The sequence below is a fragment of the Paramisgurnus dabryanus genome, chromosome 7 (genome assembly GCF_030506205.2).
Source record: "Paramisgurnus dabryanus chromosome 7, PD_genome_1.1, whole genome shotgun sequence".
Taxonomy (NCBI): Eukaryota; Metazoa; Chordata; class Actinopteri; order Cypriniformes; family Cobitidae; genus Paramisgurnus; species Paramisgurnus dabryanus.
Genome location: NC_133343.1, coordinates 10,891,895 through 10,917,931, shown reverse-complemented (window position 1 = coordinate 10,917,931; position 26,037 = coordinate 10,891,895). Strand labels below are relative to the sequence as shown.

The 26,037-nt window shown below is 36.2% G+C and overlaps 1 protein-coding gene across 16 annotated transcripts in view; it reads left to right on the top strand.

The window, feature by feature from the left end:
- The window catches only part of lrrfip1b (leucine rich repeat (in FLII) interacting protein 1b), a 50,715-nt gene extending 26,456 nt beyond the window's left edge, over positions 1 to 24,259 (top strand). For 4 of the 16 annotated variants that reach the window (XM_065240040.1, XM_065240036.2, XM_065240033.2 and 1 more), the window contains 17 exons: positions 3,014 to 3,064; positions 5,123 to 5,188; positions 6,618 to 6,662; positions 11,301 to 11,366; positions 11,905 to 11,982; positions 12,374 to 12,403; positions 12,529 to 12,654; positions 13,986 to 14,156; positions 14,463 to 14,555; positions 14,762 to 14,854; positions 15,626 to 15,718; positions 15,835 to 15,979; positions 21,655 to 21,704; positions 21,860 to 21,977; positions 22,464 to 22,543; positions 22,955 to 23,059; positions 23,145 to 24,259. In XM_065240040.1, coding sequence (XP_065096112.1) covers positions 3,014 to 3,064; positions 5,123 to 5,188; positions 6,618 to 6,662; positions 11,301 to 11,366; positions 11,905 to 11,982; positions 12,374 to 12,403; positions 12,529 to 12,654; positions 13,986 to 14,156; positions 14,463 to 14,555; positions 14,762 to 14,854; positions 15,626 to 15,718; positions 15,835 to 15,979; positions 21,655 to 21,704; positions 21,860 to 21,977; positions 22,464 to 22,543; positions 22,955 to 23,059; positions 23,145 to 23,255 — 1,521 coding nt within the window. In that variant the 3' untranslated portion in view covers positions 23,256 to 24,259. The remainder of the gene's footprint in view (positions 1 to 3,013; positions 3,065 to 5,122; positions 5,189 to 6,617; positions 6,663 to 11,300; positions 11,367 to 11,904; positions 11,983 to 12,373; positions 12,404 to 12,528; positions 12,655 to 13,985; positions 14,157 to 14,462; positions 14,556 to 14,761; positions 14,855 to 15,625; positions 15,719 to 15,834; positions 15,980 to 21,654; positions 21,705 to 21,859; positions 21,978 to 22,463; positions 22,544 to 22,954; positions 23,060 to 23,144) is intronic. The other 12 variants (XM_065240044.1, XM_065240039.2, XM_065240043.1 and 9 more) reach the window with 8 other exon arrangements.
- Positions 24,260 to 26,037: the final 1,778 nt, after the last annotated feature.

Here is a 26,037-nt window from a genome sequence, read left to right as displayed (position 1 = left end):
CTTGTGGTCAATTGCTTTATTATATGGTCTGTTATTTAAATTATTCCTGCTCTCTTGATCTTTTTAACACATTTTCTTTTTTCAGTCCAACTCCTTTCTGTTTTTCCTCTTCATTATACTGCTTTGCATTCCTCTCTGCTTCATTCCCTTCTGCAGAAGGCCCCTTATTGTTTAATATAAATATGTTAGTATTAAGATATATATAAACCAGTGTGCTCCAAAACAGTGACATAATGTGCATTTAGGAGATAATAGCATACAAACTCTCACTCCTGCCAATACGGTTCAAGGATTTCTACATCATTCTGCACTCCAGGTTGTGATGTAAACTAAACATTATTGGCTAGTGAAAAGTGGAAATTACACCAATGGATCTAAAAACGGATATATTAAAACAACACAATCGGTGTTAGTTTTGAGAGAACATCTCTGTGTTATTATTGGAACAACATAATGCGCAAGCGCATTTAAGGCGTGTCCAAATCCACTTTTGCTAGTTTAATGACAGGAAAAATGGTCTGTGCACCTGGCACAGGTGCAGAGAACAGTACGCAGAGGGAAAAGACCACCAATTTATGATTGATATAAAAATGCATTGTGTTTTATTTATTGAAATGGTTATTTTTTTAATAAAAGCTTTGGTTCTCTTTAAAAGTCAAAATAATAAGTAATAAGTGAAATAAGCAGTGTTACAATTGCTGATAAAGTATGATGTATGATCACTGTAATCTCAAAAAGTTTTTCTAAGAATAATTTACAAATATGCAAAAAGGTTTGCATAAGTAAAAAATATTTTTTTGTAACAAACAGGAGATTTATAAATGTGTGGAAAGCCATTTTAGTGCTGGTACAGCACCTAGTGTTTTTAAAAATATTACTTGGGGTGTATTCACACCAGGAATGTCCGCTAGTTCACTTGCTTTGGTCCGGACCAAGTAATTTTTTTTTTAATGTAATCGTTTGCATTTTAATTCTTTAATTTTTTATATTTAAAGGGGTCATATTATGAGATTTTTTAAAGATGTAAAATAAATATTTGGTGCCCCCAGAGTTCGTATGTTAAAGTTTTAGTTTAAAATACCCCACAGATAATTTATTTATAGCATGTTTAAATTGCCAGTTTGTAGGCCTGAGCAAAAATGTGCCGTTTTTGGTTGTGTCCTTTAAAATGCAAATGAGCGAATGAAATGCAAAGACTGATCACAGTGATGGTGGTTTGTTGCAATTGAAACTCAATTGTGCTGTCAATTATTTTGTCCTGTCTCTTTCTCTCTCCGCTTATAGGCACATAATACTAACGTGCTCTTTAAATAATAAAAACAATAATATTGCGCCATTGACTTTAGCAACGCACCAACAATGCACCTGAACACACCTCGTTTTCAGGCCAGCGCGCCCATGGGTGCACAAATGTGCGCAAAGGCATTTGCTATGCAAACAACGTTAAAACTATAACTGCGTAGGGCTGAAACTAGCAAAAAAAATAGTTGCATCACGCATTGCACTGCATAGACCTTTCTCACAGTAACCGGAAATACGTAATCGTCGTGTAAGCGGAGTTCCTGTCAAGCGTCAACACACTAGAAAAACATAAACCCGGGCAAGTTTAAAATGGATCAAAGAGTCTACAAAACTTCGTTAACGGACTTGCCAAATATTACATTTGCTGATGTGACACGACTAATGGAGGAAAACTTTTTCCATGAAGAATTTGTCAATAAATATCTAGGTAAGTAGAGAGCGAGTATAACTGTTACTGAACTGTTAACTAAAACGACACATTATAAGTCTCGCCGGATAGCCTGAATCCACTTCTGTATACCTTCACCATCAACAGGGAATTGATGGAACAGATACGGCTTTTTACATTGCCTTGACTGCGGAGGAAGTAGATTTCCGCGACGATTGCGTAGTTCCGGTCATAAATACGGAAGTTGTGAGAAAGGTCTATTGCGCCAGGTGTATGATAGTGCCCAATGTCTTAAACAGCATAACACCAAAAATTTGTAAGAGAGTGCATATATTTTAGTGCACTTCAGTGGTGCTTTAACAGTCCATGAAATATGCACCATCTTGAATATTAATCCTGGAATCAATTTGTCGCATCACATTTTTTCTTGATTTTATCACATAAAATGCTACATTTTTATCCTACATTCCACAAATTTCTTACATAAGGTGTCTATAAACAATTCATTACACATTTAGCTTGCTTTTTATATTTGAAGAGAGTTTGTATTAAAGCAACACTATGTAGTTTTTTTACCTTTAAATAATGTCTCTAAAATTATCTCAGTGATAGAACAACTTTTAACTGGACAAATTGTACTGTTGCTGCAACCTGAGCAGCCTCCTAGCTGCTACAAGCACACTCTGAAAGTGGCGGTGGAGGGAAGAGCACACAGCCCCGCCCCTCCCCCTGCCTGCAGAAGAGTGTCTGATACCAGGCACTGTTGTGCTTTTTAACCACATGGGGGAGCTGTAAGTCATTTTTACATGGAAACTACATAGTGTTGCTTTAAAACTTCTAGGTCAGGTTTCAAAGACAATGCTTAGCTAAAGCCAGGACTAGGGCTTAGTTAAATTAAGATGTTCAGGCATCTTTTATAAACATGCCTTAGAAAAAGACATCACTGGTGTGTATCAGTTGAATGGCACTGGCATATTTTAAAATCTGTCAGTGCAAGTTATTTTCAGTTAAGGCAGCTCAAACATGTTTTAGTCTATGACAAGTCTTAAGCCTTGTCTGTGAATCCGTGGGTTAGTTTCCTAATTCTTCTAGTTCTAATATCTATTTTTTCCCATTTGATATCTATGTGATTATGTAATGGAATTAAAGAAGTATAATTTTGCTATATGATTTGAGATTTTTATGTGGGTTTATTAAATGACAACATTGTAAAAAAGACAAATGTAGTACAGCTTGTTATAGCTGCTAAAGAAACTCAGATGAACATGAAAAATGGTGAAACAAAATTCTAAACTGCCTGTTTTCTCTGTCTTTTGGTTTCAGATATCAGATGATGAGGAGCGCATGTCTGTTGGCAGTCGAGGCAGTTTGAGGGTTAGTACATCTTACATTCTTTCTCTAAACCTTTGTATAAAATATTATGTGGATGACTCTATTTGGATCATACTTACAAACAGGGCTTGACATTAAGCCAAATGCAGGTAGATTCCAGCTGTGACGGGTAAAGCCTGAAGTATAGTCTGTTTTTTATGCATGCTCGAGCGTAGACATACAGCCTTGCAAAGCATAGTTTATTTGACTCGTCCGCTTACACAGACATTCAACGCATGCGCATTGTGACACATTGCAATACCTATCCTGGCCTTTATACTACTTACTCCTGTGCGCGCATACATGACCTACGTGTACAAAGTACATACGGTTACAAAAATCTGACTGTGTGCTTAAAAACTGAACTATACTTCAGGCTTAAGACAGCCACTCCCACTAACCACTTTGGCGGGTTGAATAAATTTGTTTGTAATTTTCTTAAAAGTCATGTAAAATAATAAACATATGACGAAACTATAACTCCCATGTGCACTCCCTGCACCCAGCACAACGTAGAGGTTATTTAGCATAGAAAGCTCGGGCACTGATGGATTTGTGAATGCAAGGGAGTGCACATAAGCACACTTTGAACAAGGGGAAAGATAAGCGATTGCATGCATTAAAGACATTTTAAGTGTGTGGACACTCTCTGGCCAGTGGAAATGCTGAGTGGCTACTAGTGACTTTGAAAAACCACTAGCCACTGTGGCTGGTGAGCAAATAGTTAATGTCAAGCCCTGCTTACAAATAAAAAGAAAAAAAGGTGCAATATGCAGAAGCTTTCAAGTTCTGCCATCAAATATGGGGTAGTATAATTTTTTGTTTGGTGGTTAGTAATTTGACTGCAAGGTTTAAATCACAGATCAGAGAATTGGGATATTTTTGCCCATTATAATGAATACTGTACCATCTAGTGCCCATTTAATTCCAGACTGCTCCATGGGCTTTGACCTTATAGTAAGTGTGATGTGGATTAACTGGCATTTGTGAAATTATAATTAATCAGCTAAGCACCTCCTGTTGGCCTACATTGGGCTTGGTATAGTTTTCCCTTTTAAAGGGATAGTTCACCCAAAAATGAACATTCTGTCATCATTTACTCACTCTCATGTTGTTACAAACCTGTATAAATTTCATTGTTCTGATGAGCACAAAGGAAGATAATTTAATAAATGTTTGAAACCAAACCATTTGTGGACCCCATTTACTTCCATAGTATTCTTTTTCTTACTATAGAGGTAAATGGGGTCCACAAGCGGTTTGGTTACAAACATGCCTTAAAATATCTTCCTTTGTGTTTATCAGAACAAATAAATTTATGTGGGTTTGTAACAATATAAGAGTGAGTAAATGATGACAGAATTTTCATTTTGGGGTGAACTATCCCTTTAAACAAGGCCAGTGCTACATTGGGGGTGATTTTCAGCAATTGCCCCATATATTTTCATTCCATCCCCTTCCACAAGTAGGGCAGTCATTTTGAATGCATTCCTTTAAATTGTCAGGCATGATTCCCTTGCATGACCAATCATAATAGTCAATATTTGCCTTTTGGCATAAGTCTTTTCTCATATTTTATATGAACAAAAAAACTAATAGACCAGGGTTCTGACATAATCTACTGGGAAGTTCTAAAAGTATAGTTTAGTTTAACCAGGGCTGCCAACTACTAACACAACTGACCCCATTCTCACTCTCACGCCACACACCCATTTTCTCATGCAGGGCCATGCCCACCATTGAGATCATAATTAAATAATTGCCTAATACGCCTAACTGTAAATACAGTACCCCTACCTCTATCTGGTCTGCCTCAATCAGCAGTCTAAAACAATCCATTGTTTAGCTAACTCGAGCACAAAACTGTAAAACCTGAAGGTCATACACAGCCTTGGGTCTCATGGCTGCCATCTGCACACAGAGCTCTACTATAGCTGTCACTGCTTACTTTTGCATTTATTCATTCTTGCTAAATCACTCTTGTCTCTGTCCCCAAAGTTGTTTTCTTGTTTTTCTTTCTCATCCTTACATTGTGCTTTTGTCCTCCTCTGCTTACTGTAGGGCAACCACACAGACCTCTACAGCAGCACCAGCAGTCTGCCTTCAGCCAGACTACAAAATGGACGGGTGTGTTGCTCTCAAAATCCCTCACAATTTCATTTTATCGCTTTCATTTTCTTGGCATTACATTTTTTTTTTTTTACTTTATAATCATCATAGAAGAACCTTTATGTCAAAACTTCTGACCAAACAATGAAACGGTTTCCAGCAGGAAAAACCCTTCAAAATCTTTTTTTTGCGTTAATGTGTATCACAATCCCTACACTATACTGTATAAAAAAATGCAGCACGAAGTTAAAACAACTTGGTTTTGCAAGTCAATTCAACATGCTATTTTAAGTTTTGGCTTAAAAAAAGTTGACATAACTAGTAAATTTTTTTTTTTGCTATGCACTCAAAAGTATGCACTTTTAAAATAGTTGAGCCTGGAATCAGTGCAAACCAACTTGCTAGCTGAAGAGTAGTGATGCAGACTTAAACCCGATTTATAGTCGTGCGTAAGTTCTACGCCGTAGCCTGTGCGTAGCTCTGCGAAGCCTGACGTGCACCTCGCAAAATTTTTAACAGCGCGTCAGTTCTACGCGGACTGCAAGCGCTGTGATTGGTCCACCAGAACCCCTCCAGTCAGGTAAAAAAAACTGCGTCATAGGTATTTCTGTTTGCGACGGTGAAAACAAAGATGAGCCAAGTTGAGGAGTGATTTAACTGGTCTGCTGGTCTTAAATCATACACAACAAGTTGCTGTTTCTTCTTCGTTTGTGGGTTAACTTGCCAAGCTTCTTCTTCTCTGACGGTCGCGCTGCTACTGTGGTTACACACGTGGATACTGCCTACCAGTGGTTTGCGCGAGTGTTTGCACGTCGACGCGGACGACGACACAAAAGTATAAATGAAAACCGACGTGGAACCTACGCCGCCGCGGCTACGCCGTAGGACCTACACGCAGCTATAACGAGCCCTTTATGCTACGTACATACCAAACGCATAGCATGGCATAGCTCCCTCTAGGTTACTTGCAGGATTTAACTTTGTGTCATGCGAACATTTTGCTTGAGTTTAATATTTTCAACTTGCGTGATGGCGCGTTTGAGGCAAAAAGCGCATATTTTCAATTAATTGCCCAATTCACATCATTCGCATCACCCGCACGAGGCACGTCTGATCAATTCTTTGCATTGACTTTGTATATAATCTACTCTCGTAAATCGTTTAACTCACGTTTGGTGTGTATGCCCCATTATTCTAATTGCTTCTTGGGACCAACAGTTTATTTATTCAAGCATTAATATGCATAATTAAAAAAATTACTACTTTTTGTTTGCAAGACTTGATGGTAGTGCCTCATTGATCTGATGGCATGATTTATAAAATTAGAGATTTATTAACTTGACTGCCAGAGATAGTCTCGATTAAGAATGTGTGCTTTTGAGGGTGTGCGTTATAGATATATGCATATATTTTTCTTCTTTCTGTGTATGTGTTTGTGTGTCTGTAGCCCTCTGCACTTTTTAGTGAAAATCCTCGATCAAGAAGTCACAGGGTTTGTTTCCAGCTCTTATAATATCTGTGATTTTTGACACAGCTAGATTTACATCATCTGCATGGAGCCTGACATGCAGGCTGTCCATTCACTTGTGCATACAGTAGATGGCATACATTCAGTGTTCGAATTATGTCAAAGCTTATGGGGGGGTCCCCTAGCTAAGCCCCACCCCCCGGCCAAGCTCCACCCCCCTCATTATAGGGTCGCTGTGATTTCACAATTCACACGTAAGATGTGATCGTCCTTGATCAACAATCATCTGATCCTGGTTTTAATCAAAGAAACCCCAAATTACCCTTATCTCAAACTCTAAAAAAAGTTTACCCCTCAAATTAGTGTGAAACACTGGCAAGGGCAGAACTTTAAAACAGAATAGGGGTGAAATAGGGTGGACTCATTCTTAAATTACATAATTTTACTATATAGTAGTGGTAAAATGAATGATTACATTGCGTTTTTTGAGTCATAGATTGAATAATTTTCGGATCAGCAAAACTGCATATAAAAATAGAAAAGAACAAAGTTACAAATAAAGCAAGATCTAACAGTAGTATTTAGGTACATAAATAGAATCAAATGAATAATAACACTGTCTTCTTCACTGTATAAATTACATATAATTAATCTTTTTAAAGATACATAATTTTAAAGATAGTTATCATGCCACCAGGTTGAAGGTCTCTGTCCCCAGCACTCACAGCAGCCCCATTCACGTAATTTGCGGGTGGTATACGTCCCCACCGCTTTATGACCAAGTTGATTGTGCCCCAACTTCCGACCACGAAGTAATTCTTGTGTTCATAATCATAATTAGGGTCCATATTCATTTAAAACGCATGTACAACGCATGACGCGCCGCTGCCTTCTGCTTTTCAAAGCGGTCGCCTGTGAACACGAGTTTTGTTTTAGACGCGTCTATTTGAGTGCACTTGCTGCACGTTTAGATTTAAAATAAACTTGAGCGCAACTTGATACCTTGATAAAAGGTAAATGTAAAAAAAAAGGTAAAAATCTACCGGTAAGTTATATATGTAACAATGATTAATCTATTAATAGTTATTCTTCATCTATTTCATGCAAACGCTAGGGGAAAAAATATAGGGGAAAACATTTGTTCCTTTTCAGCAGTTGATAACTTGATAAAAGGTAAATGTCGTATTTTTTATATCTACCGGTAAGTTATATATGTAACAATGATTAATCTATTAATAGTTATTCTTCATCTATTTCATGCAAAACGCTAGGGGAAAAAATATAGGGGAAAACATTTGATCCTTTTTAGCAGTTTTTGAATAAGTTTAATTGAATAATATTAAAATACCTTATGGTAGGGCTGCATGATTATGGCAAAAACATAACTGTTTTTAGACTATTTGCATTGAATTGGAAACGATATTTTTGGAAAATATATTAATTGCAAGGCTGCAAAGAATAGTGCACTGAGGATTTAATTATATTATTCTAATATAGTCAGTGGTGAACTAAAGTGGGCCGGTCTAAGACATGAAACCCCAGGGCTGAAAATGAGTCCCACTTCGGCCCTGCATGTTACATTTTTCCAAGGTTTAAAAAAACACATGCAAAAGATACTTTCTACAAATAATTTATTTCTGAAAGATGCGTAGTTGAGTGACAGGCTAAGTATTAAGGAGACTATCATTTATTATCATTTAAGCGTGATTTCTTCTGCTTTCCTAATAAAATATTTTGTGTGACTGGGTTGACCAGCCGTCAGTCTGAGTGGATAGCTTTGCCACTGTTATGAAATAATTGTTTGAGAAGATTTTTAAAAAAACCCTTAAACCTAAAGATTACTAAAGATTCTCACCGCAACTGAGGTAAAAAATACTCCACATGCAGATAGAGACACTCGTCTGTCAATTCCTCCAGAAAACAGCATGAGGCGCACTTGCGAGTTTCTTTATTTCGGACAGAAGTCATTTGAATTATTTTATTGCGAAATTGGGACAAATAATGGACAGTATCGCTTTGTGACACGCAAAATGAGGATTTTAAATTTATGTAGTATTTTAATTTTAATAAAAACCAGGGGACCCCCCTAATTTATATTTTTGTGCTTTATGGGGGGTCCCTTAAGGCTTATAGGAGGTCCGGGACCCCCCCAGACCCCCTTCAATTCGAACACTGCATACATTGATCAATCCATCATCTGCAAAGATACCATGCTGTTCAGTAAGAAAATTCACTGAATTTCTTGGATTTAGAAAAATTTTAGAATAGCTACACTCTATAAAAATGGCTGGGTTATTTTTGACCCATAATGGGTAAATATTGGACAGAACACACTGCTGGGTTAAAATTGACAAAATGCTGGGTTGTTTTAATCCAACTGCTGGGTTATTGTAACTCACTGTTGCATAAAAACAACCCAACATTGGGTCATTTTTAACCAAGCAGTGTGTTCTGTCCAATATTTACCCATTATGGGTCAAAAATAACCCAGGCATTTTTAGAGTGTATGGCTACTATAGCCTAAATCGACAATCAGTGTTGTTTGAGTCATTCCATTAGTGCTCAGACAACATCAGAGGGCATTAAAATGAATGGCTATTGTGCTATTAAACACTCTCCATATTGTGTTTTTATTGTCTTTTAGCTCACATTTCACAGTGGTGAACCGTTTTACATTCAGAAAGGGTCATTGTTTTTTTCTTCTTTTAAACTGTTTGTTTTGTGCAGTCTGTTTAGGTCTGAGAAGTATGCACTTTCACACATGCAGTCTTTTCTGTAAATTTAAAGGGATAATTCGTTGACAAATTAAAAATTTGCTGTTCAATTTCTCACCGTCACCATCCAGTTCACAATCTATCTAGACACAACAAAATATTTAATTTTTTATTTATATTCTACCCCCATACACTCTAAAAACAAACAGTGTTTAATAGCACTAAAAGAGGTTCACTGGCTTGTAATCATGGTGGAACCATTTTAAGTGCCATATAGAACCTAGTACCTGTGTAGCACCTGTGTAAAACCATATTGTGCTATTTAGAACCATATCTGGTGTGTTGCTACATCACCCCCAGATGGTTCTTCATAGATGCTTTATATGTGCTATATAGCACTAAAAATGGTTCCCCTATGATTATGAGCTTTTAGTGCTAAGAAATATGAAAACAGGGACTAAAAATGACTGACAAGAAATTAAACCTGCGAAATTGACAACCTGATCTCACGAATTTCCGTGGCATAGTCACGGAATTTTGTGCTCATTTTTCCGTGGCATTCTCACGGATCTCCGCATTTTTCCGTGGCCCTGCTACGGACTGTCCTTTTCTGTGGCATTCTCAAGGATTGGTTACTCAACTGTTTTGTCCTATTTTCTTACCATTTTCGCTTCGGTTTAGGGTTAGATTTACATGAAATGACATCCCTACCCAAACCCAACTCTAACCCCAACGCCAGGTGACAATTGTTTAAAGTTTAGAAAATATAAAAGAATAAATCAGAAAAAATAGTATAAACCAATAGTTAAAGTGACATACTAACGCAAACACCAAATCTAACCCTAAACCGAAGCGAAAATGGTTTGAAAATAAGAAAAAGCAGTTGAGTAACCAATCCGTGAGAATGCCACGGAAAAAGACAGTCCGTAGCAGGGCCACGGAAAAATGCGGAGATCCGTGAGAATGCCACGGAAAAATGAGCACGAAATTCCGTGACTATCCCACGGAACTTTGTGAGATCATGTTGGAAATTGAACGGTGAGACTGTGTGGATTTGGGAAAGAAACTTTAAGTATTATTAAGTTCATGACCAACTGGCAAAACAGAACATGGTGCAATGTAACATTTGTTTATTTATACTGAAAAATAATTATTATATTATATAATTATGTTGTGAATGTTGTTTTAAATTATTTGCTGGTATTACCTTATTATAAGTTTCCACAGTGTAATTTCTCAATACATTAACCTATTACATTATGTGAAAAATTGTTATTACATTAAAAACATTTCATTAAGAGCTCAAGATTTATTTACATTTTGAAAAAAATTATTACCTTATGAAAATTTAGTTACAATTACATTGTAATACGTATTACATTATGAGTTGCTAAACCGTGCCCTAACCAGCTGCACCATGACAAGCAACAGTGGATAAAATTTTTCTATTTTAGCGAAATCACAACTGACTGCTCCACCTACACAGAGATCTCAATCCATGGAAATACTGTGCATTATGAATATTAATAATCAAACATGGATAAGGAGAGGCCGCTTATCGTTTAGACAATATCTCATCAAGTGCAATTTTAATTCTCTATGGCCTGTATCTGCCTTTTATTAGTTTGATAGATCCAAGCTTATGTCCATTCAAGAGAAATTAGTTGGCAGTAGTAAATAAAATACAGGTATAAAAATAAATTCAAAACATTAAATGTCTTTTAATAAAATAATTAGCTTTGCAGTTATTTCAATTTCATTTTTGTCAAGTAAAATTACAGAGATTTACCAGTAATGTGCTGATGTGTGAACTGTGGCAATACAAGACAGATGTCATTGCATGTGCATATGGCAGGTTTTTTTTACTACAATTTACCAGGTTCCATGTTTGAAAGTGGCTCTTGACTGTGTGTGAGGTGTACAGTGAACAGCTCTGTTCTGTCTACAGGGCTCACTGTATGAAGAGAGTTCATATTCTGGCTCTAGGCGTTTCAGTGGGTCCAGCACAAGAGTCGTAAGGCCCTATCATTACCTTTTCTCTAACAGGGGCATGGCCTGTTGCCCGATGTCTGTCTGAGCTTGTGAAGCTCGTTGCATGGGTCTGGTTTCAGATCACAGGCTTGACTAGGTGCTGTTTGCCTCTTTGTTTCATGATGTTTTTCTGAGGAATGTTTGGGTATTGTCACCAGTCAGCCTGAACTTTCTATTTTACCCACTTTTGTGTTTGAATGCCAACAGTAAAGGAAAAAGACGGAAAGAGAACAAGGATGCTTGTTTCTGATTGAAAAAGCATGCATTTAATCGTTAGCCAAACAAGTTTCTATTTGAAAGATCTGACAACCTTTGCCCATAAATCCACTCAGGTTGTGTCTCTGTGCGTCAGTGTGTGTACTGGGTATGGTTTCATATGTTATTGCTTGATTTTTAAACTCCCTTCTACCTGCTAATTCAAATATTTTCCTATGATGCTCATGAGTAACTCAATTCTTACTAACATCTGGTTTCCATTACTCTTATTCTGTTTATTTCTATTCGTCTGCTTTTCTGGTCAGCCTTCAGACTACAATGGCTTTCTTGGCTCTGGTTCGAGGGCCTCATCTAGGGCCAGTTCAGCTCGTGCCAGCCCTGTGGTGAGCTTTGCTTTTCATCCCTGCCCTCAACCTGCAGAACAGTCTTTAGTCCAGGTTCAAAGTCAATTTGTGTAACATATAGAGATTCACAGCAAATGAGGGATATGCTTCTCCTTTGCATTAGCTGTTTCTAATGCAGAATTGTCCAAATGTGTAGAATAAGCATGAATCATATTTGTTTAGTGCTCCCTCTAGTGGATAAAACATGGAACATATTTCTATATGGCCTTCATGGATGGATACAATCTGGTTGCAGTATTGCATTAGATCTTTATCAGATATTTATTGTTTCAGTATTTCTTGTTAAATGAGTGGTAATATAAACAATCTCCCATTACATTTTCAACAAATACTTTGAGAAATTAAATAAATTAATGCCATTTTTGTACAGGTGGAGGAAAGATCAGACTTCCTGGAGAAGGTCAGTAGAATCATCCACGTTTTGTAATCTTATAATATAGATTTTGCTAGATTTTCCAGCATAATGAATAATACCACAACAAAGTGATCTATTATCCGATGTTAATATTTAAATGGCATCATCAGGGCTCCAGGACAGCTTCAACGCTCTCTGCCGCAACTCTAGCATCTCTGGGTGGAGGGTCATCACGAAGAGGCAGCTGTGATACCTCGGTTTCTGCTGACACTGAGGCGTCCATACGAGAAATGAAGGTAATATTGGTGGATTATTACTAGGGGTGTAAGTTGGACAGCTCATTACAATTCGAAACATAATCTATTTTTTCCGTCTGGGGTGTGATTCTTGCCGATACATTAAACACTTCTTCGATGCGATTACGATTCAATCTGATTAATTGATAGATAATTTTATATTACATTAAGCAGTTAAATTTTTACTTACAAATGCAGCCAAAATATATAACATGGACATTTAATTAAACTCTTTGAAAATGGCACAATCTGAATCGGAACATTTACAACAAACAACTCACAAAAATGAAAGAAAAATGTTTTAAAGAAAGAAAAATGAAAAATGAGGGGCAAAATGTCACAAAATCAATGGCAACAGTAATAGTCGTTCAGTATTTTGTGCCAAATGTGCAATAGTGACAATCACTGAGGTAGTTATAGAAAAAAAATTATTAAGCAGAAAATAAATTAATATAAAAAATAAAGCTGTTAAACTTAGGCATTTGATCTGTCACACAATATCAGATCTAACAGTCAAGCGAATAGTGTCAAAATAAAGGTACCTCAAATCGATTTTTACTTGTGGCATCAATGCATCGGATCGTTAGAAATGAAATTGATGTGTCAATCCATATCGATGTATTGTTACACCCCTAATTATTACTGATTATGACAAGAGACCATCTATTATTATTCCCCATAAAGGAATCTTGCCGGAGCTGTTACCTTATTTTTACTAAAACTGTTATCGATGTCTGTTATTCATTATATTCTTGGTAAAATTATGCATATAGATCAGATTTAAGTTTAGTTCACTTAAATTGGAATGATGCATCTAGTAATTGGATCTCAATTAAAGAAATGCATCTGAAATGTAAACTCATTCCTAAATCATTGTTAATAAATGTAAGGGTTGTCAAAATAGCAATTATTTTTAAATGTATTAATTAAACACAATTAGCAAATAGGTTCTGATTAATACAAATGCTTAAAATGTAACTTGAATACATAGAAATATTAAATAAGTATATAATGAATGATCATTAATAAAACACTATTTATTTAAGTATTGTGATATAATGATAAACAACATTTATTTACTATAGGGTAAGGATTAGTGTTTGGTTTAGGGTTAGTTGCATGTAATTATGCATAATTTACTGTTATTACTATAGTTATTATATGTCAACAAAGACACTGTAAAATAAAGTATTACCCAAAAATTGCATTGTGTTAATAAATGTCACCAATGTTCAGACAGGTTTGTGTTTTTTATTTTAATGGGAATAATATGGTAAGTGTAAAAAGATAACAAATAACAATATAAAGATATTGGACGTGTCTTCCCTCAGGACTCCCTGGTGGAGGTGGAAGAGAAATATCGTAAGGCTATGGTGTCCAATGCTCAGCTGGACAATGAGAAGACCAACCTGATGTATCAGGTGGACACACTGAGAGAAACTCTGATGGAAATGGAGGAACTTCTGTGTGAGACACGCAGAGAGTGTGAAGAGAAAACCAGGGTAAAACCCAATTCCACATGCTTGCTTACACTTTTTGAAAAAATTGTTAAATTATGTAACCCAGTTGTCATAGGGACAGTACCCTTTTAAAAGGTCTTAATATTTACCATAAGGTACAGATATATATACATTTGGTACCAAAATATACCTCTTTAGGTTCAAAGCTGTACTATTTGAAAGGGTAAAGCCCTAGTGACAGCTGATGTACATATTTTGACAATTTTTTCGTGATAGTGTACATAACGAATATTTACAGATTTCAATGTCTTAAAGTAGATAATGGAATTTTATTAAAATCTTTGGCAGGCATATGAGCGAGAACATCATGCTCACAGTGTCCTGAAAGTCCAATTTGAGGAGATGAAGGAAACACTGAAGCAGAGTGAAGAGCTATTGACGGTGAGCATTGCTTGTTACTGCAAAATGATGGGGATCATGAGCATAGATTCAAACGGTGCTTTCTAGTAGTCAAACCTCTTATGTTTTCCTGGCATAGATGGATTCTGTCACATTTCTGTTCACTGTTTTCTCTCCTACACTTTCTGCTTAATATTCCTCTCCCTATCTGTATGTTTCCACTGCTTTCCCTTATTGCCGGGGCTCAGGAAGCCCAACAGTCGCATGGGAAGCAGAAGGATTACATTAGAGAGATCTCTGACCTGCAAGAAACATTGGAATGGAAAGATAAAAAGATCCGGGTACAATTACTTTTCATAGCCATTTATTTTAATTATATCACATCAAAACATTAGATTTTAACACTTAAAGGTGCTCTTAGTAATTTTCCACCAATTAAAGCTTACATATGTAAGAAAAAACATTTGGAAAATGTATTAAAAACCATAGAGACATGTGTCAAAATTCAGCAATTTCTTATGTGGAGCGAGTCACATCATGATCAGACATGAGATCAGATGTCCGATAGGTGTGTGACATGACAGTACCCAGTGTGAGCACCCTTATGAAAATTGACCATGTTTTTTTTGTGGTAAAAGTGTAGTAAGCATGTGTAAGCATTTTTGGTTTACTGATTATTATTAGCAAAACCATGGTTATTTTGTGGTAACTACAGTAACCATAATTTTCATAAGGGTAGACTGGTCTGTATGCTTTCAAATCATTCTTCCAATGCTTTGATTTGATACGCCTGTTGGTCTTGTGACATATCTTTTTTTGAGACTGACTGAAAATTATAAATTAAAAACAAAATATTAATGCATCCACACCACTAGGTGTCAGTACAAGATGTTGTGTCCAGTGGAATATGGCCAAAAATACTGAGTGCACCTTTAATAACAATCTCCTTATAGTTTATCTTTTTAGTAATTTCCTGAATCTTTCCTTTATTAAACTTTTTAACATATCAACTTGTCGCTTTATATCACCTTTCTGTAACATAACCTTAAGTCTTTCCTCTACACCTCTTCTTCTCTGTCCTGCCTTTTCACATTGTGGATGACTGCACTAAGGCCTTAGAGAGGCAGAAGGAGTATTCAGACATTATCCATGACGAACGGGACACACTCAGGGAGGAGATTTCCCGCCTTAGGGATGCTCTAAAGGTAGTCATGTACAATAGAAGGAATCTTAGGAATCAGCCAGGGTATAAAAGTATACATTTAGCATCAAAAGACCATTAAAATGAAAGAGACTGACATCTTATTGCATTGATGCACAGAAACATGGAATAGTTCTGGGATCTAAGGTGACGACCAATGGGGAAGTAGCAGACGGGTCGATTGATGGCCATGTAAGTGCAGAACCAGCCTCCCGATCGATCCAAGATGCTCACACGCCTACCATGAGCGGAGAAGGTATATTAGGTAAGACAACATTTTTTTTATGAGATTTCATTTTGAAGGGGCTGTATGTGATGTTACGGATTCTATAATATCTACTAGACTTAACTACTGATGTAGACACGCATGCTTCTTTAAAACCATGCCCTCAAAAACATGCACACCAATATGCACGTAGAGCAGCAACATGTTATATAGAAAAACATTAAATAACGCTAAACATCAGTGGTCTCAAAACTCCCGGCCCACGGGCCATTTGCGGCCCTCCCACAATGTTTGGATTGGAACACCCTGAAATACATCACTTCCGGTCGGCATATCACATGCGTGTTGTCACACAAGTTTATAATTTTTTTATGCATCCAAAGCTCAAATTGGATCAGATAATTATGCACCTGCAGATGGTTCACATCCCACGCAGCCCTTTTCTGACTCTTTTTCCTGTTTTTTGGCCGTCATTTGTCATGTATAGTGGAAAGGTAAAAGTAACCCAAAAGCATTGTTAGCCAACTACTGTCGTAAGTTACGTCGTTACTGACGAAGGTCAAGGATTTGGTGTTTCCCAAAAGCATAATTCAAACTAACATTCACAAGCTGCACCGCAAACTTTGAATCACAGCTCTTCGCCTGTCGTTAGAAGCATTGTTCCTTGTTATTAGACTATCGTTGATCATGCTTTTGAATAAAATAAGCAAAAAACATGTAGTACATTCTATATCCATCATTCTAAATATATAAACATTTTATTTTACGTCTTTAATTTTGTAAACAGAATTAAAGCGCCCCATTTGAAAACTGCGCATGTGCACAGTCCTATGAGCTTTAAGACCCTGGGGAATCCCTGGGAGGAATGATGTAAGAGGGAACTTGCACATGAATGAAAATAAACAACAGATATTTAAATCACAATATAAAAAACAAGCTTCCGATGCAATATATGTTATTTACAGCAATAATCGGACATTAAATCGATTTGCACAGATTAATTTGTACTTCACCTCCCACGTGACATCATCAACTTTGTTGTTAAACCAACATGGTTCAAACTACAAATGTGCAACAAAATTACTATGCTTTCTGGAAACAGTCGTGACAAGGTAGTTCGTTTCTCCAACTATGCATCGTACTATGTTGGTTCAGCAGCGAGTTACGTTGTTGTTCGGGAAACGCACCCCTGGGTAAACAAACTATATGCATTGTTTCCATGAGGCTGGGTTTTTTCACAAGCTCAAATTTCCCGCACAAACAACAACACACATATTTGCTGATGTTGATTTCGTGTCAGCTCTTGGTTGGTGTGTGTGTGTGTGCGCTATTCAACTTAAAGTGCACATAGTATAAGGACTTCCACTATACTTCCTGCACTGAAATTCGCCCATAAAAGAAATACAGCAAGATTCCCAAAGAACCTTTAATGTCAATAAATCAGCTAATGTAGATAACTAAATTACAGTAAAAGGGTGTGGATTTGTATTGTTTTGCTTTTGTGTTATTGCCTTGCAGTACACTTGGCATGTATTTTATTGCATATGTGATTCATATGATTATGTTATAAAAGATCGAACGGTAATCAATTAAAATAAATTGTTTCCAATGGCCTTTTTTTTAGCACAGAACACCTATAGATTTTAAATAAAAGCTTTTTTTGTATCTGCATATTTATACAGTGTGTCAACCACAAAATAACAATAATTTGTTTTTCTACATCCGATGGCATCTCTGTTGGAATCCTCTCTTCGCTGATCAGCCCTTAAATCAATCAAGAAATCTGGCAAGAAGAATTTAACCAATCCCATGACAATCCAATCAATCTTTCTGTCTTTCTATTTTCATGGAGGCTTAATTGATTTGCTCCACTCATTTCAATACAATCAAAGGTTTTGTTTATCATCTGGCCTCTTATCATAATAACAACATCCAATAACATTACAGGCAGAACTCCAGAACATAACAACATCCCTAAAACGCAAACTGAGATTGCTGGAAATCTGTGGGGGACCACACAGGTGCTTGAGAAGAGTTCACCAGATCAACAGATGCAAGATGGTGAAAGAAACGAGAAGGACAATTCATCAGAAGAGCGCATTGACATAGATGATCTTGGGCCCAGTGACAGTTTAAGGGATGTGACGACTGAGGACAATCAGACAGAAAGCAGTGAACAAGAAATATATCATTCTTCTGAGAATGAAGTCAGGACGTTCAGGGCACAAGCTATACGAGAAACACCTACAAATGAAGCAATTCGGACACAAAGGAATCTTTTAAATTGTAACAAAGACAATTCAATGAAATTTAAGTCAACACTGAATGAAACACCCCCAGATAAATCAAACACAATAGTGGTTGGTACAAGATTAAATGCAAAGAGGGATTCTTACTCAGAAATGTCTAAAAAGTCTACTGAGTGCCGATTAAACTCTTCACAACCCCGTAGGTGCACTCCAGTTAATGTTAAAGATCCAATAACTACAGTTATGAGCAAAAAAAGCATGTCAGAGATTGATTTAAGCACTGAAACCTCACAAAGTGTGCTACGGAAACCATTAAAACAGTGTCAAAAAATATCTGTACAGTACAATACAGAGACCAGGCAAGCAGAGAATTGGAATCCCATAGGAGTCACTGATGCAACCAAAATCTCGCAGGATCTGATCTTTGAACCCACAGCCTTTAATGAAGAGGGTATTTTTAATATGACAGGAGGCAATAATACACAAGCCCAGAACCAGGAGACAGATGCAGAATCAGTGCTAGATACATTTAACATGCCAGTAGAGTACAAGGGTGTTGCATTTCTTCTGGATAGTTGTGAAGAAGCTTTTGCATTGGATGTTGCTCTTTTAGCATCAGATGAAATTGATGTGCACTGCAGTACAACGGTCGGTGTGGGAGAACATATTGCAGAAAATAAGTCACAGACATTACTAAAGACCAAGATGAAGTTAAAGAGGATCTTCAGCTGCTTTGTGTCATGACTTTTTTTAAAAAAACCTGTGTTGATTTGCTTATGTTTATTATGTATGACTTTATATTTTTTATTTCCTGGTTGAAACCTGCATTACTGGTGTAATATTACATAGACATTAAGAAGCTGTTCGTTTTTTTAAACAAAATTTGGTAACACTACTTGAAGGGGTGTTCATAAGACTGACATGACATCTTCATAATCATGACATGACACATTTCATGAATATGAAGGAGATTTTATGCACATATGACCACTGTCTTTAAGTGTCATTTGCTCAATTATGTCATTTTTAATGCAGAGATGACATCTTGACATAAACCAATACACCATAAATTGTCATGGCAATTTGACATTACCAAGATAACATAGCTTGTCATAAATATTTCATAAACATGACAGCAGATAAATTATCAAAATTAAGAAACTACCTAGCTTTATGGGTTGACTTTACAGTGAACTGTCACATGGTTGGTTTTGACATTTGTTGTCATGAGGCCAATATAATTGTGTTTGATCACTTTTTACCAGTGATACCAGTGAAACTTGTCATTAAAATTACTGTAAAAATAACAGCATCAAGCAACGCATTCTGGGAAACAAAATCTGAAGCAAAAAACAGAAAAAGGTTGATGATTATTTCTGGTTCCCAGAATGCTTTGCATGAGGCTGTTATTTTAGTTTTACTCTGTAAAGACAAAGACTTGTAAATGTTTAATGTTCATTTAACTTTGAACAAAATGTTGCCAGGAAATAACATACATTTAAATCTACGGTACGTTACCGGCAACCAGCTGCAAGTAACAATGTAATTTCTACTGATTTTTTTTACAGTAATGTCATTAAGTGTTAATACTTTGTCAAATAGTTTTATAACAACATTGTGAATATTCTTAATTTTATAATGTTTTTTTTAGTTTCCTCCAGGTGTTAGAGAATTAAAATAAATCATCCAATAATAATATAAATACTTATTAAAATTGATACAATTATATTTTATTGCATTTGGAGACAGATTCACCTAAAATTAAATAAAAACTGTACAATGGTGGGTTAAGCCATGCAGCATTTGGTCCATAACAATGCAAAAACGTTAATTTAATGTAAATTAAATGAAATTATTAACATTTTTGTCAAGTTGTCATAACAAAGACATCTCAAACAATGTCATCTTTGCATTAAAAATGAAAAGTTGTCATAAATGTGCATAAAGTCTCCTTCATGTTCATGACACGTGCCATGTCATGATTAAGGTGTCATGTCGTGTCATGTTATGAACAACCCTTCAAGTAAAGTGTTAACCAAAATTAGGAAATGACTTAAAAACATCACGTCAAGAGGGACTTTTGGACACTTTTAGTGATATTTTAGATTACTAAAGATTAAGAATGTACATTTAAATCAGGGGTGGGCAAATAGCCATATCAGGTTTTGGAATAAATTAAGCAATTTATTTATTCCATATCAACACTCAATACTACTGTACTATATGTATACATAAATATGAACTTGTTTTATTATGAACACATTTTATAAAAAAAAAAATTTTTAAAAAATTGAGGTTTAGTTTACTTACAAATAAATACTATGGTTAACAGGTAACTATGGTTATCGTAGTGAGACCATAGTAAATTTGTGATTATGGTTGTCTTACTACAAATAAAATAAGCTATGCTAACATTCGTTTATTTTATAGTTTTGTGTTTTGATTTTTTTACATATTATCGTTACCATTAATAAAAAGCAAATGTAACAAAAATCATATTCAAGGTCCTGTTACAGTAATATTGTAATTTTACCACCATACATATTTTCTGGGGGGAAAAACATGAAAAATATGATACACATTCAGATTTTCTACATTTCTTCATTCTTGAAACTTAAAATTTATTGATTATTGAATTTCTTGATTCTTAAACTTTAAAACAACTGTATTTTTGCAAATAAAGTGATAGGGAGTTATAAGCAGTTTTGCGCTGACTGACGTTCAACCATATTCATACATTTATGTGTAAATATTACTAAATAAAATACATAGTCCATGAATAACTACATGCCATTACTGCATAAGCAATATGCTTTGCTAAAATAAATACAAATTAAAAATTGGCATAAATAGAGATAAGTAACATATTTTTTAACTCATTCCCTGACAGTTTTTTTTTTTTTTAAAGTTGCCAGCCAGCATTTTTTGTGATTTTCACAGAAGTTTCACAAAATGCCTTCCAGGAAAATTTTCTTCTAAAAATTATAAACATACAAATATATCAAATGAAAGAACAGACCATCTGCTTTCAAACAAACAATAAACAAACAAACAAAATGGAAAAAAAACTTTTACCCTATCTATACTTTTTCTCTGTTTATAAACTCTTAAATATGGATATTTTTCTTAAAAAATATTTAAGAAATTTTTGTGAAGGAATTTTGTTAGAGATCAGATTCAGAACGACTATCAAAACATACACGTAAAATGAATAAAAAAAAATTTTGCTTCAGTTTTTTATAAATTGGGTAACTGCATAACCATAAAAGCTTATCAGGAACACGTTTGTTTCACGCAAATGTTTTCTCTTAATTGACGAGATAACTCGTCAATGGCGGGGAAAGAGTTAATAAGCTGGAAATCCCAAGCTGATATAGCTGATATTTTGTATAAAAGGACATTGTACATTATTTGTGTTGCATCGTTTTAATGACTACATTGATTGTGTTTTTTTATATCCTGCAGAGGTCAGATTGAGGAAGCTGGTGGAGGAGAGAGAGAGTTTGCTTGACCAAGTAAGTCCTATCATTTAATGCTTTGTTGCTTTGAACCTGATATTGTAGAAAAGTGATGAAGTAACCCTGTCAGATCGAGATATTATCACTTCTGTCATAAGGTCAGCATATTTTACTAAGCTTTGTGTTTGTGATTCTGCACCTTGTGCATGCAGGTACGGATGTTTAAAGCCATGGCAGAGCAGAAGCAGAGAAATGGGACAGAAGAGGCAGCAAGCACAGATGATGAAAATCTACAGAACGGTCTAGACCCTCATATACTAGATCTGCAGAGTAAGATACACCTTTAAAACACTACTACCATCATCAGTCCTGATACACTTTCTGTCAAAGTTAGGGGTCACTTGACCTAAAATTTTAAATGTTCTGACAAAAATATAATATGTGCCAATATATTCATTTCTTTGATTAGAAAACAAAATATGATAAAAAAAGTTTTTGACCTAATATGCATGACTTAATAATAGACTTAATAATTAAGAGAAAGCAGCCAATAAGAGCCCAGCATAGATGGGAGCTCCTTAAACATTGTTTTAAAAGGATCTCAGGGGTAATAAAATGCTAAAAAATAACATTGTTTGGTTTATTTTTTATTTTGGCTAGACACATCACATTTTGATGAGTTTAATATTTTTTCCACATTTTAATATAATAATAAATAATGAGTTGAAGTGACCCTAAAATGTTGGCCGTCAGTGTAGGATAGTTTATAAAATCATGCAATCCATGCTGTCCTCTGAAATTATTTTGTTTTAACAGGAGATGCAAACAGGCAGATCAGTGACCTTAAATTTAAACTGGTCAAGTCTGAACAGGAGGTCACAGCACTTGAGCAAAATGTAAGTCATGATTAAAAAAGCACACAGGATTTATGTCTGTGGACTCTGAATCATGCAATATCTTCTTTAGTTGTTTATAACATCCTTATTATGGTGTTTAGCTTTCTGTATTCACAGTTAATAAAGCAACAGGAAATTATCTGAAATACTGTCTGAATCCAGGCTAAAGGCTCAATTAGATTTAAGCATCAAAGTTTGATTTAACTTAAACTTTGACATGGCCTTAGTCAATATTAAAGACGTCATGGTTATATTTTCACAGAATGTTCTTTACATTATGTAGAGAGAAATGACTTGCATGTCATCAGAGCATTGCTAATGGTTTGATCTCAGGGAACACTTAAATGCAGTATGTATATGTAAAAAGTGATGCATAAATGTTAAAATGTTGTAATCTTGGTCATGTGTCAGATTATTCGTTTGGAGGGTCAGGTGACTCGCTATAAGACGGCCACCGAAGCTGCAGAGAAAGTAGAAGACGACCTTAAAGTAGAGAAACGCAAGCTGCAGAGAGAGGTACAGACTGACATGCACAACAACTAAATTTAAATCAATAATGTAACAAGCTTTTTGATGTTTACTTGCTATGTATATCCTCAAGCTGAGAGCTGCACTTGATCGTGTGGATGAGGTGGAAGCAAGCAACAACCACCTTACGAAGAGACTTGAGAAGATGAAAGCCAATCGGAGTGCCCTGTTGGCACAGCAGTGACACCCACCTGTGCACACTTTGATATCTAGGTCTGGATGTGGGCACCAATCATCTGTCAGCCATATAAGACTTAATCCTTCATCGAAATGGATCAGTTTAATCGAATTAGCCCAATCATAATCATGCTAATTCCGGCTTTGTAACATTCTAACTTCAACAAATAAATATTCCAGTCATAAAAGTCAACCTTAGACTGAGCAGCTGAACTGAAGATTTTAAGCAGACAACACATAAAAGACAAATGCTTACTGGAGCTCATTAAAGTGATCCTGCAGTTTGGATTCAGGGCCTTAATGAGCTTTTAAAACTTGTTGACTCGACCGGACTGCATTGTGGACGTCGGCGTAGAGAACAGCTTTGGCAGCATGTTGCTTTATGGTAGCATGTTGGTTTAGTAATTCATTGGTGCGGGACATTGATTTACCTTATTGGATCATGCACTTTATTCTGGTATCAGTGTTTTCCAATTTTGTGTGGTTTGGCTCTTAAATATGTGTACTTGGGTATCTAGAAGATTCGGATAATGCTTATGGTCTTTGGTTATCTGTGTAATCCAGAAATTATGTGATCAAATGTATGCTATGACATTCAAACAGAGAAATTGTATTTTTTTTTAAGAAGTGCGAACAACAGACAGAGTTTGTATGTGATATATCACGATTGTTTCATGGAAGTATTCATTGTTTTAAGCTGTAGGTGTGTGCTTTGCGTACATAAGATGTTATACATTTTAGTTTACATGCAATAGTTGTGTAACATATTGTATGGGCTACAAAAAAGCTACAATTCAATAAGAGGGATCTTTAACTTTAGGGAGAATATTTGGGTTTAAACCTTTGTATAAGCTTTCAAGTATTTGTAACATTGTCGTGTTACTCAAATGCCTGCACTTACATTTCGTAGTTGGATTGGAGCACATCAGAAGGATTAAAGTACTAAACTGGGTTCTGGTTCACAGATCATATTTTTACTTTTATTCAAGTAACGTGGGCCAAAAAAATTTACATTTGTATTGTCATCATGTTTTGTTATGAATATGTAGGTTCTGAATGACCTAACTCAAAAAAGTTGCTGTTGCTTTATATATATTAATATTGCAGAGATGTGTGGAGATCAGTGTAATATGAAAAGGAAAAATACAGCAAGCAGTTTATCAGAACTTTTTTTCATCTACAGTATGTTTTCAGTGTTACATTCCCTATCTGTTTCCTCCATTCATCTCCCTCCTGACTCCATTACCCATCATCCTCCACGCTCCCTCACCTGTTCCTCATCTAAAATCATCTGCACCTGCCAGCTATCATCAACATCTCCCTATATATCCCTGTCTGTTCCCCATTGTGTTGTCGGTTCTTGGTCTTGTTTCATGTGTGTACAGTATGCCTTATCCCATGTTTTCTCGGTTTTCATGCAAAATCTCCTTTTTTGTGTTTGGACATAAATGTGTGTTGGCAGTGTGTGAACACAACTAACCTACAATGAAAAAGTCCACCGACCCCTTTTTTTTATGCCTACTAAACCAGGGGTGCGTTTCCTGAAGGCAACTATGGTCGCAAGTTCTGCCGTTACCAACTGAGTTCAACGACCATAGTTAGCAAACAATTCTTTTGGGCAACTGTTAGGGTTAAGATAAAATGTTTTGTGAATCAGGCCTAGATCTATTTTAAACAAAAAAGTAGCTTATATGTATTTAAAGGTACACGAAAACAGCTTGTTTTGCTTCCTCCCAAATAAAAGCATTTTGGACATGTGAAAATAAATGATCTGTGGGGTATTTTGAGCTGAAACTTCACAGACACATTCTAGGCACACTTGAGACTTACATTAACTCTTGTAAAAATGGGCATAATATTGGCCTTTTGTTTAATATCCGAATATCTCCATCTGACAGAAGAACCGTCCTAAATGAATATTCCTGCTTTACCTCCTGGAGCAGGGAGCCATCCACTGAAGGACAACACCCGGGACTTCCTACATCTGGCGTGCCTTAGCCTACTAACTTATCTGAATGCTTGCTGTGTTTTCTACCATACCGACCTGAGCGAGCGATTGGAAGCACGCCTTCCATCGGACGGTCCCGAATAGGATTTTGCCACATTCGTGGGATAGGTGCTGGGGAACAACTATTCGCCTTTTATCATCTGCTCCACTGAGGATTACTTCATCACCAGCCCCACTCCATCAACGACAAAGTTCGTCACTAAGTCCGTTCCAGAGTTCATCATAGAGTCTGCTCCTGAATCCGCTCATCTCCCTGAGAACAGTCACAAGCCCATTCTCCTTCCCAAACTGAGCTTTGAGCCTACTGTCTTTCCCAAAGTCGTCCATGAGCCCACTTTCCTGTACCAACTTAGACACAAGTCCAAAAAGATGTGGTGGACTATCCCCTCACGGCCATGCCAGCCATCTGTCTGTCCTGTACTCCAATCTAAAGGCCACGCCGGACTGTTCACCTGTATTGTTGGATCTTAGTATTGTTTCATGTGTGTATGCCTTACCTGTTGTTTGCTCCTAGTTTTCTCCATCCGTCCCCATTCCTGACACTCATTCCTGACACATATATAATAGTCTGATGGCTAAAAATAGACATTTAAGAGATCACCAGCCTTTTTGATATAATCTGTAAGAGTCTTGCTTTTAAAACCATGCTGTAAACACATGAGTGCAGCTTGTTTATGAAGGCTGTTGTACGTAGCACTCCCATTTACAGAGTGTATTATTACAGAGTGACCTCAATGCATTTGGGGTTTATAGAAATGAACACAGTTTTTTTTAGATAATC